General features: G+C 35.9%; 1 protein-coding gene across 2 annotated transcripts in view; it reads right to left on the bottom strand.

Annotated features, from left to right (window-relative positions):
• Positions 1-12739, bottom strand: part of osbpl2b (oxysterol binding protein-like 2b) — a 28593-nt gene extending 15854 nt beyond the window's left edge. The window contains exons 1-2 of one of the 2 annotated variants that reach the window (XM_051880208.1): positions 12594-12739; positions 218-333 (exon numbers count right to left, since the gene is read on the bottom strand). In XM_051880208.1, coding sequence (XP_051736168.1) covers positions 218-254 — 37 coding nt within the window. In that variant the 5' untranslated portion in view covers positions 255-333; positions 12594-12739. Of the gene's footprint in view, positions 1-217; positions 334-474; positions 616-12593 lie in introns of those variants that run through there. The other variant, XM_051880210.1, reaches the window with a different exon arrangement.

The raw sequence follows: 12739 nt of genomic DNA, 5'->3' as shown, positions 1-12739 counted from the left end.
TAAAGTTGTTGAATTATTTCTGTTTAGGACTTCAAATTTTAGAGGCACCTTTTGTCATCTATTGGCAATACAATCATGTATGTGATTGGTTACAATGCAAAAGCAGCAGGAGTAGATGTAAATGGACACTTTGTTAAATTGTAATCGTACTATCGATTATTTTTTCTGATTAACTGTGCAGCCCTACCATCCTGTGCCATTTAAAAACGTCTCTCACCTGTGACGGCATCATAGAACTCGTCTTCATTGTTCATTGTAGAGAATGGGCTGACAGCACAAGGTCTCTAAAACATGGTCTCTCTTTCGCTTTCTTGTCTCTGGAAACAGGGACACCTGCAAAGAGACAAAATAGTCAATATCAAAACCATGAACAAGAAAACAACTCATTAATACACCTCTCAACAGTTTTAAGATGGCATATTGAGAGCCATATGATGCTTTCCGTACATGAAAAACAAAAATCCCATCATTCACCTGTTCCTCCAATGATCTTAGAGCCTACGTTCATTCATGCATCCATTCATCTGTCATGTTTGACTGAAACTAGCGGGCTGCTCTTGAAACAAGAGGTGGAGCCACTGCAGGTCTCCTCCCTTGGGCTTGTATGCAGGAACATATTTGATATAGAAATGAACTTTGAATTCTCTCCTCCCAAAGAGTGTAAGCTGACAGATCTATACTGTGACGCACACAGGACAGCCTTATCTCAGTCTAGACAATACCTGAGGGAACGCTTCTAGCACAGTTAAAGTCTATTAGCCAGCTACGCAACTTCATGCAGCCATTGAGGAGTTAAAGAAAGCTTGCTGAATTTCTCTCCCGGTCTGTTCTAGCAGACTGCCATTTAGGCTCAATGAATTCCCCGAGCACAAATTACTTGAGAGCAACTAACAGTTTTAATACAGCCCCAGGACAACTCTGAAGTCTGTAAGTAACATGAAAACAAAGACAAATCAAGCAGTACCCATTTTGAATTCTTAGGTTCATGTCTTTCTTCAACTATAATGACTTTTTTTGCTAAAATGTTTTTACAAACAAGAGCCACAGGAGACACCAAAATCAATAAGCCGACTCGCTATTACATCAAATATGCAAATCAAGGTGCCAAATAACAAGCAGGCTATGTTGCCTAACGTTTATTGCTTTTAAATAATAAACCTTGTCAGACATTTTCTTTCGATAAGTGCCACCAACCATTCTGCAAATTTAGGAAATAACTTTCTTATTATGACAAATCACTCCACAAATTACCTAGACTATTCATGGTGTCTGCTAAGCCATGTCTCACTATTACTCCATAGCCCTAATGAGTAAACTTTGTATTGATTGTGTTACAGACATGACTGATACTTAAACTGTGCGCCTTTTGGGAAGAGATGTGCCATAGGCAGAGGCTTAGCCTTCCCCTGGCCACGGACTTGAGACTAACGTGGAATTTTCTCAATCAATTTACCACTGACTGCTGCTGCTTCTGACTGCTTTCAGATGGAAGCATGGCTGCATTTTCTCTGTAATAATAGCATATTGGTGAAAAAGATTTTGTGTTTGTGCTCTTGAGAGTGTCAAAGGTTTCTATTTACAATGTGTTTTGCAGCATTGTAGCCAATCACAAACATATCAGTTGATGTCTTGAAGGCAATGGCCAATCAGACGTGTTTAAAGGGTTAGTTCACCCAAAAATGAAAATTCTGTCATTAATTACTCACCCTCATGTCATTCCACACCTGTAAGACCTTTGTTCATCTTCGGAACACAAATTAAGATATTTTTGATCAAATCCGATGGCTCAGTAAGGCCTTCATAGCCAGCAATAACACTCCCTTTTTCAATGCCCAGAAAGCTACTAAAAACATATTTAAGACAGTTCATGTGACTACAGTGGTTCAACCTTAATATTATAAAGTGACGAGAATACTTTTTGTGCACCAAAAAAAAAAAAAAAAAAACACAACTTTATTCAACAATATCTAGTGATGGGTGATTTCAAAACACTGCTTCATGAAGCTTCGAAGCTTTACGAATCATTTGTTTCGAATCAGTGGTTTGGAGCGTGAATCAAACTGCCAAAGTCACATGAACTATTGAAGTTTCGAAACAATTATGACATAACGAAGTCTCGTTTACTGAAATCTCGTCACTTTATAATAATAAGGTTGAACCACTGTACTCACATGAACTGTTTGAAATATGTTTTTAGTAGCATTCTGGGCATTGAAAAAAGGGAGTGTTAGTTCTGGCAATGCAGGCCTCACTGAGCCATCGGATTTTATCAAAAATATCTTAATTTGTGTTCTGAAGATGAACGAAGGTCTTACAGGTGTGGAACGACATGAGGCTGAGTAATTAATGACAGAATTTTCATTTTTGGGTGAACTAACCCTTTAATGGAGCGTTTACACAACACCATTTTCAACTAAAAACCGAAAAATATTTTTGCGCCATTGGCTATTCATTTAAGCGACAACAACGTTTTTGGGGGCCTGAAAACGCAAACTTTTGAAAACAGGCTCCAAAGTGCAAGTTTTTGAAAAATGATACTGTTATCATCTCAGTGTAAACAACAAAAACGTGGATCTGTGAAAACGGTGACGGCATGCACATACTCTGTAAAAGAATGCGTATGTGCAGGCGTGTAGTCTTTCTTTACAAAGTGCCATCTACTAACCTGGCATGCATAATACAGCATTTTTAGTCATTGTCAGGGATCCGTGTGTATGGGGATCATTTTGACAGTGTTATCTATATAAAAATTAAAATGTTTGGTTTTTTTACATCGTTGTTGTGTAAATGTAATCTCAGTTAGAATCTACTCACCACTCAAAATGAGTTCTACATGCTTACAAATCCTTGTTATAAGTGCTTTTCTGTTCAAATTATCGAGGTTTGCGAACATAGCTGCTTTAATAACAAATAATTTATCGGGAGCATTTATGCTGGGATTGACCCAAAAAAAAAAAAAAAAAAAAAAAAAAAGTAGGGAGAGGATTTTTTTCATTGCGTTCTATCCATCAGTTTTGACCCCACAAAAAGTCTCATGACGTTTTTAAAAGTTCTTTTAACTTTACATGGTTTTCTAAACTTGCGGCTCTCTGATGCGAGACATGATTGCAATGGTCAAATATGTCCATCTAGCACATTTTTACATAGAAAAAAAAAAATGTTTTGAAAGAACAATGCAACAGCACCGCACCTAGAGGGTTCAACTGGATAGGCTAACAAAAACTTTATAAAATTAAAAAAAAAAAAAAAAAAAAAAGTTATTTTAAATGTGACGAATATTTAAAAATCGAATTTTAATTTGACAGCCCTATTTCCTTGTACCTATAAATCAACCCATTGTTCACAAGTTTCAAACAACTATTCAAAAGCACCAACCATTTTGCAAGGTCTAATTGTTTTCTGATGACCCAAACCATGTGACGCTTCATTTCCATCAGGAAAGGTTATTTATGAGTTTTTAAAGGGCAGGGGTCAAGGGTCAGGCCACACAGATGACACGTGTCATGAGTAAATCAAAGGGTAGGAAATGAGTCTAACTGCAGCATGGAGGACAACTTTCAGCTGTCTCTGTCACGGTCACACCAACTCTTAACATTAACTGTTTTTCAAAAAATGCAGTCAGTCGGTTTCAAAGCAGACAAGGGATGTGAACGTGTGGAATGTTATCCTTAACCTTTCATGCGTGAATTATGACAACCTCAGTCAGGATTTTTTTTTTTTCCCCTAGGTGTTTTTATTGCTCTTAGGGCATGAAAAACAAGACCTGGGTCAGGATTCTTGAAAATATTATGAAGAAAGAAGTTAAGAAAATTCTTAAGATAAATTCTAAGAAGCTCATAAGAATGTTCCTAAGTGCAATTCTTAAAAAAAATTCTTAAGAAGTTCTAAAATATTTTCTTAAGAACATCTTTTTTTTTTTTTTTTTTCCTTAAGAAGAAAATGACAGGCTTTGGTGTTATTTGATTGAAAGGCGGGTATTGATGAAGACTCGCTGAATGAAAAACACCTCAAAAGCCTGTCTTTTTGCACTGCCTGCCTGCAGATTCCATATTTATCATAATAAGAGCTAAGACTATTTTGGTCGCGACTGGTTTGAGAGGAGTTAATCACTTAGTGCTGTGATTTTAATGCACCGTGTCAAGTTAAAATAGTTATTTTAAAAGAGCCTGTCTCAAGATGCAGTCCAGTGCTTCCCACACATAGACTTTACTTGGGCGGGCCGCCCAGGTATATTAACGGCCGCCCAAGTATATTTGGAGACACATTTTTGCTTTTATTATTTTTATCATCTTATACTTTTTTTAGCCACCCGAGTTAATGAAACCATCCGCGATCGATTAACTAGTGAAAAATCTCCCCTCGCCCTACGTGTTTCTTACCTGCTGGTTCTGTGTGCGGCTGTGCGCGAGAACTATTTACTCCCTCTGACATTCCAACGTGCGCTGCAGAGATGCGGTGAATATTTCACAAAGGCGGCGCTGTTGCGCATTCTACAGGCTCGCACAACAGTGTTTCAGACTGCTTCAAAGTGATTCCCAATCAATGAATAGACCACCATTATGCCAAGCGATTGCTAATATACTGAAGTTTTAAGAATTATGACAATGTCTACTGTATGACTTTTATATAATATGTTTTAGAGATGGTCTCTCATCTGAAGAATCAGCCCGCAATAGTGTAGACATTTCAAAGTAAGAGTCCCGGTGTATTTCGGGATTGTTTATAATTAAAAGTCACACTCTAAGTTTTTTTTTCTTCTGGGCATTATTTTGGTTACACAATAAATTGTATTTATTTTGATATCCATTTAATACATAGTAAACTATTGTAGTCTCTGGCTGAGATGCTCCCCCACAGGAGGAAAAGCCTAAGAACATTATTTGACACATTATTCAATAATATTAGTATTTAATTAAATGTAATAGTAGCCTATATAATTCAAATGAATTTCAATAAATAAAAATATTGTTAAAAATCACAAGTTATTTGTTTGTCACATGTAGTAGACCATTTTTGTGCCGTGGGTAATAGGAGGATTTTTCACCTGGCTACCACCGCAAGTATATTTCAAACCTGTGGGAAGCACTGCAGTCGTACTACTTGCACTGTCTCTTGTTTATAGGTACAAGGAAATAGGGCTGTCAAATTAATATTCGAATTTCGAATATTTGTCGAATTTAAAATAAAAATCCATATTCAAATGCATTCGAATTTTAGGTGTGCGTCAGGCAGCCATATCAGTGGCACACGAGATGCAACAATTATGTAAGAGACGTTGTGTTTTAATGTTTTTGTTAGCCTATCCAGAAATATAGAAGAATTTAGTGAATGCGTCCTGTATCTGTGCCTCGCTAGTTCTATCTAGAATCAACGCATCATGTATACACTGTTTTAATGATCGATCTGTGTCACTTGTCAGCATTCTTGGTACTAGAAATATGTATTATATGTAGCTTGTGTTATGTTGTAATGCTTAATCTTTCAAACAACCCAATAAATTCATTAAACATCTTACCTTTGTATTAAACAGGTTGGAGGTTATACTAAATTTAAGAAGTTATTTATGACTATTTTTTAAGAATTTTTTTCAGGAACATGAATACTTTTTAAATGTTGTCTTAAGAACAATATTAAGAAATGTTCTTAAGAAAAGTTTTTGGGAATAAAAAAAGCAAAAATCTTTTTGCTTAAGTAAAAAAAAAAAAAAAAAAGAAGAAGAAGAAAATAGCAGTTAAGAAAAATTAAGAACGTTTCGTGAATCCGGCCCCAGATTACTTTTTTAATGTTACGAGTAAAGCAACACATTACAAGTAACATATATTTGCATTACATAATCAGATTACTTTTTTGATGTTACAAGTAGGCTTGGGCGATAAAACGGTATCGATATTTACAGCTGCACAAACAGTGTTTTCAACCACACAGTATCTTTATTTCTGTGTTACAAATATTCAGGTTATCACAGAAGTACTGAGATAAAAGTTTATAGTTCAGCTAAAACACTAATGTCTATGTTATCGATCAAAATAGAGCAAATCAGATTTTGAAAGAAACTTGAACGCGCTGAAAATGACGCATTAATCGATTACATTTGTTTCACCACCAGGTGGCGACAAGTGACTGTTAAAAAATGTATTTGACGTTGAATCTTCATTCAGCAGATTCTTTCAAATACACTGATTCATCCAGTAATGAAACAAGAGTATTTATGAGCGTGTCATTGAATCATACATCCAAACAGTTTTTTTTTTTTTTTTTTTTTTAATAATTAATTCAAATATATTTAAAATTTTAAAATAGACTGCAGCACTTAATATTTTGTCAGAACCTCTACATTACATGTCGTTTCATTTAGTTGTCATTCAGAATTGTGATCTCGGTTTGAAACGAACAAAAAAGTTTCTCAGTTTATCCAGAATTGTGCAAAAGTTTCTTTAACACTTATTTATTTAATCTTCATATAAAATATAAGAAAGATTTGTTTACATTTTATTTTGCTTTGTTTTAAAAATGATTTGTTGTTTGCCTTAATTAAAAATGCATTGGTTAAATTCCAAAAAAAATTTCTACTAAAATTTTTTCAATAATTATCGATACTGATCAATATGAAACATTATATTGTGATAATTTTTTTAGCTGTATTGCCCAGCCCTAGTTACAAGTAACATGCATTACATAATCAGATTACTTTTTGATGTAACAAGTAAAGCAACGCATTGCATAATCAGTACTCTTTGGATGTTACGAGTAAAGAAACGCATTACAAGTAACAAGCATTACATAATCAGATTACTTTTTTGAAATGCAAATTACATTCTAATAACACAAATACATATATAACAAAAACGTTACTGCAGATGAAGTATTTTCAAGAACAGAAGTCACAGTAATAGTATGAATTGTAGATAAAATATAGCTAGCGATGCATGATGTAGAATTTAGTGGACAGATGATTAATCAGAATTTCCTTCCAATCTAAAATCAGTACTTGGAAAATTTAACAAGGATATGATTCCTTAGATGTTACAACTTTTTTTTTTACCTGCAAGAGTCTCCTAGGATAGAAGGAATGGATAGATATTCCGGAGCAACTTGGCATTTCTGACTGGCCGTCGGCCATCTTGGTTTGAAGAACAAACAAAATCCTACCAAAATCCTGCCACTTGGTGGCAGTGTGTAGGATGATGCACTAGTGTCCACTGTAGTATTTGATGTGCAACTGTGCAATCAAAACCCATGCATACGCAAGGAATGGCTTTTCGAATAGCTGTCCACTGTAGTGACCTCTATGTCCGAAAGGGTTAAAGGAATAGTAAAAAAAAAAAAAAAAAAAGTGTTATCATTGACATTTACTCACCCTCATGTTGTTCCAAATCTGTATGACTTTCTAACTTACAATGAACATAATATTATTTTTGATATACAACCTTATTTGGCGACAGGCATTACAGAACAAGAATACTAAACAGAAAATAAAAGAAAAACAAATAAGACAGACAGTTCAAAGAGGTTCTCAGACAATATATTTAAAAAAAGAATGGATAGACTTTAACTAGTGGTTGAATAATTTGGGTAAGAACAAAAAAAAAAAAAAATATATATATATATATATATATATATATATAGTATAAATAATATAATATATTTATTCATTTAAATAATATATTGTTGACTTACTATATAAGTAATATGACAGCTTTGTGTGAAAAACAGGCTGAAAAAGGTATTATTCACTGACAATCGTCCCCTCCAAATGGCTGTTAACCATGGCGACTGGATTATTGAGTTGTGATTGCTGAACGGAAATTAGATCAACCTTTAATGGAGACTTTTTCTCCATTAAAGAGAGTCATATTAGGTTTTAAATGATGTGAGAGCGAGCAAATAATGACAGAAATTAGACTTTTGGTTGAACTATCCCCTTAAACACACATTAGAGCCAATATCAAAATAAGCAAAGGGTCAACAGGAGACACCATCAGTCCCCTGAAATCAAACAAGTCAGACAAAGCCAGAGAGAGACAGTATTGCTCAAGGTTTTCAACAGAATCTGATACATTATCTCTGATGCACTTTCACCTACATGGGAAAACAAGTGTTCTGCAATCAGTTGAAATGTTAAAATAACATAGACGTCTCAGCTGCCCCCCGAGACACTGTGTTGTGCTGCAGTAATGATCTCTGATCTACGAATAGCGTTCCCGGGAGCGAGCAGAACGGAATCAGAGACGACCGAATACCAGTGTCGTGGCAACTAATAACCAGGCACAACATGTCTGCATGAAATATAAAGACTCAGGTGCGGCATCTTAAAAGAACCAGCACACAATCAGGTCCTGCTGCATTTGAACAGAATCCTGATCGGCTGGACCGGAGGGTGGAAATGAAGAACCTGGCAAAAAATTCAACAGATGGGACACAAATACACACAAACCCAAAATACATAATGATTACGGTTACGCCTTCTGCCTTGACACTTTTTAAAAGAGATGCTGGCTCATTTCTGAGAACAATTTGGGAACAGATTTGATGGGATTCCCAGACAGAATTGGACGGTTTTTGCACTTATTTGGGGGTAAATCTGTGCATTTAATGTGTTTAAAGTATTTTATTTTCGGCATGAAATAGAATTTGCGATAGTAATTTCCAGTGTTGAGAAAAGTTACTTTTAAAAGCAATGCATTATAATATTGCATTACTTCCTTAAAAAAAAAAGTAACTAATTGCATTAATTAGGGCTGGGCGATATGGCAAAAAAAATAAAATCTCGATTTTTTCAGAACGATAGACCGATTCACGATTCAGATTTTTTTTTTTTTTTTTTTAATGTTTAACTAGTCAACTTAAAAACTACAATATGATTCAAGTAACATTTTCTTTATTAACAACCTGGTTAAAAAAAGTTCCATTCCAAGTGCACCACACATGAAGTGATCAACATGGTGTAAATGTAAAACAATTTGTTAAATATCTTTGCAGAAAATATGCCTGAAATATGAAGGCAAATGTTGTAAAACACATCACAAACTTATCTTAAACACATCCTATATGCTCAGAAATAATATAAAATAAGAAAAATCCTAAATATTTCTTAGCCAAAAAGTAATAGCAATAAAGCGCCTGTGTACACGTCAAATGAAGTATACTTTGCAAGGCTGTGCATTTGACTGTGCGTGTATACATAAAAAAAAAAAGTATACCTTGTGCTTGAGCCTTATGCTGGGTACACACCACAAGATAATCGGGCTGATTTTGGGCCGATTTCTCCCCTTCCGACAATCCTAGGTAATGTCCCGATTATCTTGAAGATTCTACAGATTATCTTATCAGATTTTTCTGTGGTGTGAGGTGTGTTAAGAGTGACTGAATCTGCTCGGAAGAGCGTCGGAGCCGTCCCGATCATGAATCGTACAATCAGAAATCCTGATGTGTGGGGGGAACCCCGAGGACAAACGAGCGTACACTCTGGAGATTATCACATGAAACGAAACAATATCCAATCAGAAAGCGAGCTGACAGAAGACAGAAGCATAACAAACACAGTCGTAGCACAAAGTTACATGGATTTGGACAGCAGAGATGGAAGACTAGCTTGTTGATCTGTGGCAACAGCACGAGTGTTTATTCAACGTGATAAAAGATACCAAAATCATTCCAAACACTATCATCGCTATTTCTTCCTGCCTATCGTCCGTCATGTTTATTCTGAAGTCCCGAAAGGTTTTGCGAGATTTCCCGTGTTCACAGTCGGGACTCTGGTTGAAAATCTGTTCTTGTGTGGTGTGCTGTCTTTGTCACATCACGGCACACCACGCACTATAGGAGCAAAACGGTTACATGTAGGATTTTTTTGTCCTCATGTTTGTGGTCGCTCACATTTTGAAAATCTTATAAGTTTTCAAAAATCTTTTAGTGTGTACCCGGTCACCGTGATTTTGCCAAGTAAGACATGTTCCTGGATCAACATATTTTGTTGATCCTGGAACAACATTCCAGTCTGAAAATTTAGTCTTAACCCTATTCCTACCACTAAACCTAATCCTACCCATAACTTATCCCTAAAATCAGAGGGGAAAGATAGGTAAATAACATTGATGTAGAAGCACCTAACCCTGGTTGCAAGCCTAAACTTGACATAAACTGTAAATTTGTCCCTCAAATCTGATTGGTTGATTTGAATGTTGTTCCAGGATCAACAAAGATGTTGATCCAGGAACATGTCTTACTTGGCAAAAATCACGGTGACCATGTGTACCCAGCACAAGGCTGAAGGAAATGCAAATTCACATCTGTACAGTAGAGGGTGCAGCTCCAATAAACAAACATCTCAGCTGTGCTACAATTCTGGATCACAGAAGAATAGGACGCAGGAGAAGAATGTTCAACACTTTTACTTAAGCGATTAAAAAAAGAAAAGAAAAACAAATGTAATGTCTATTTAAAGTCATTTTTGCTTAGTATTACTGAATTGGATCATCAAAGGTCAGCAGCCAATAAAGTGAGATTAAATACATAAAGCATATTTCTATTAATTAACATTAATTATTGCAGGTTTGCGAAATATTCAGAGTTTGCATTTTACCGTTTTTATTCATTTTAAGGAATACCAAATCTGTTTTTGTGCATTGAGTTCAGTCAATAAATAGGTAAACAAAGTAACTCGAGTTACTTATTTGAAAAAGTAACTCAGATATTTTGTTGTAAATTTAAAATGAATGCGTTACTTTACTAGTTACTTGGAAAAAGTAATCTGATTACATAACTCAAGTTACTTGTAATGCGTTACCCCCAACACTGGTCTTTTCTTCTCTATTGTGACATATAGAGAAACGACTTCTCGGTCAAGAAAAAAAAGTAGACTTGGTTTTGTCCATCGGGAATTGATTGGATGGCTGTGGTTCACTACTGCATGATGTCGTGTATGAAGGTTGTCCCACCCTAGTTTCAGTAAACGTCATCAGAGAAGAGAAGAGGGGAAGTTACTTTGTATAAAGATTCCAAGAGCACATGAATTATAATAACGACATGCACGAATAAAACATTTAATAAATGCTGCAATATTCCATGAAAAAAAAAAAAAAAAGTCCATATTGATTTCATGGCGACTTAAATTCGTAAAAAAAAAAAAAAAAAAAAAAAAAAAAAGAAAGTTGCCAAAATTCTTAATAAAGCCATATGCGGATGTATAGAATATAATTAATGATGAGCATTCAAAATCTGTGTAAATGTTTTACACAGTTGTGAAAAGATTTTAATGTGAAAAGAAATTTACACAATTTCACATTAAATAGGAACAGAAGGTTGAGGAATACCCGAAAGGGCATGACTGCCTAATAAAGTGACTGTAGATAAACACACAAACACCCACAAGATTTCAGAAGCGGAATGAATCACAGACTCTTGCGTTACTCAGTTTCATTGACACCTTTGGAATGTGGTCAGCTTGGGAGAGGTGCATGTCATTGTCAGGTATGTGCACTATGAGTTAGCAAGTCAAGGCGGTGTTGGGAATCTCCATGTGCAAGCACATAAAACAAAGCAGTGACACTTTGTTTTAGTATCTGGAATGTGGCCTGATACTCATCTACATCTGTCTACAATCTTGCCCCAAGATACACACAACATAACACCTCAGGAACTGAAATCAAGCAATAACTGTTCAACAGTCCATGTGGCAAACCCCACTGTGCATTACTGAACCCTTTCACCCGCTTTAACACTGGTAAAAGAAAAAGTACCGACCAGCACAATATTATAAATACTTGACACGTTTCTATCAGATTAAAAGCCATGAAACCTACATGAGTCAATATGAAAATGCAAATGAGTCAAACATTAAAACACACACCCCATTTGAAAATACACAGGCCACAACCTTATAATACAGTAAAGAAAGATATATTAGTAAAGAAGATCAACTAACATCTGTCTCAGACAGTCATGTATGGAGCAAGTTGTTTCAGATGTGTAACGTGCTGGCGTATAAAGCCCCAGGGAACAACACGAACTTGTTCATGTCGGTGCAGAATATGCTAACAACAAATTTCAACAGATATCTGGAAAGCAAAGCCTTCACTGTTTACTTTTAATGAGAAAATAGGCTGGGGAAATGACAGCTGAACAGCCCTCAAACTCAACACGACAGGCTTCAACCACTAGAACACATAATCTAAACAAAAAGACAAGGCTTTTTCTGAATACTTGTTTTTATGTGTTTGACTTTATTGTAAACTGGGGAAATCCACAACAAAACCCAAAGATTCAGCAGCTGACACTCTCACAAATCAAGGCTGTGTCCTAAATCCTAGTGAGCTGTCTATCTAGACAGCATTTTGGGGTGCATTCAGGTTTAGCTAGGTAAATCACTGGGTTTTGCCAGTTATCGCTGTTCACTCCAAAATGTTGTGTAGGTTAGGCAGGAGCAGCCTAAGTCTGTAAACAGATGCTAACAGGCTAAAGCTCCAGCAGCTAACTGCCAAACTTACTAAGTAACGGCTCGAGAACTTTACGTCCTCTGGAAAGCGTTGCTTTAAAACCTCAGTTACTGCTGTGAAAGAGTTCAAAGAGCTACTTTACAGAAGACAAGCGGGTACCTGTGATGATGGCTGGATTTCGCTTCTCTCGGGCAGGGATGATGATGCTGTTGCTGTTGCTGCTGCTGAAGGGCTGACACACAGCCGGAAGAGACCGATATGGGCGTTTTGATTGACGTGTCTCTTAGCCAATTATATCGCAGGAA

Source organism: Ctenopharyngodon idella, chromosome 22 (assembly GCF_019924925.1).
Source record: "Ctenopharyngodon idella isolate HZGC_01 chromosome 22, HZGC01, whole genome shotgun sequence".
In the NCBI taxonomy this organism is placed as follows: Eukaryota; Metazoa; Chordata; class Actinopteri; order Cypriniformes; family Xenocyprididae; genus Ctenopharyngodon; species Ctenopharyngodon idella.
This window is presented reverse-complemented; position numbering and strand designations above follow the sequence as displayed.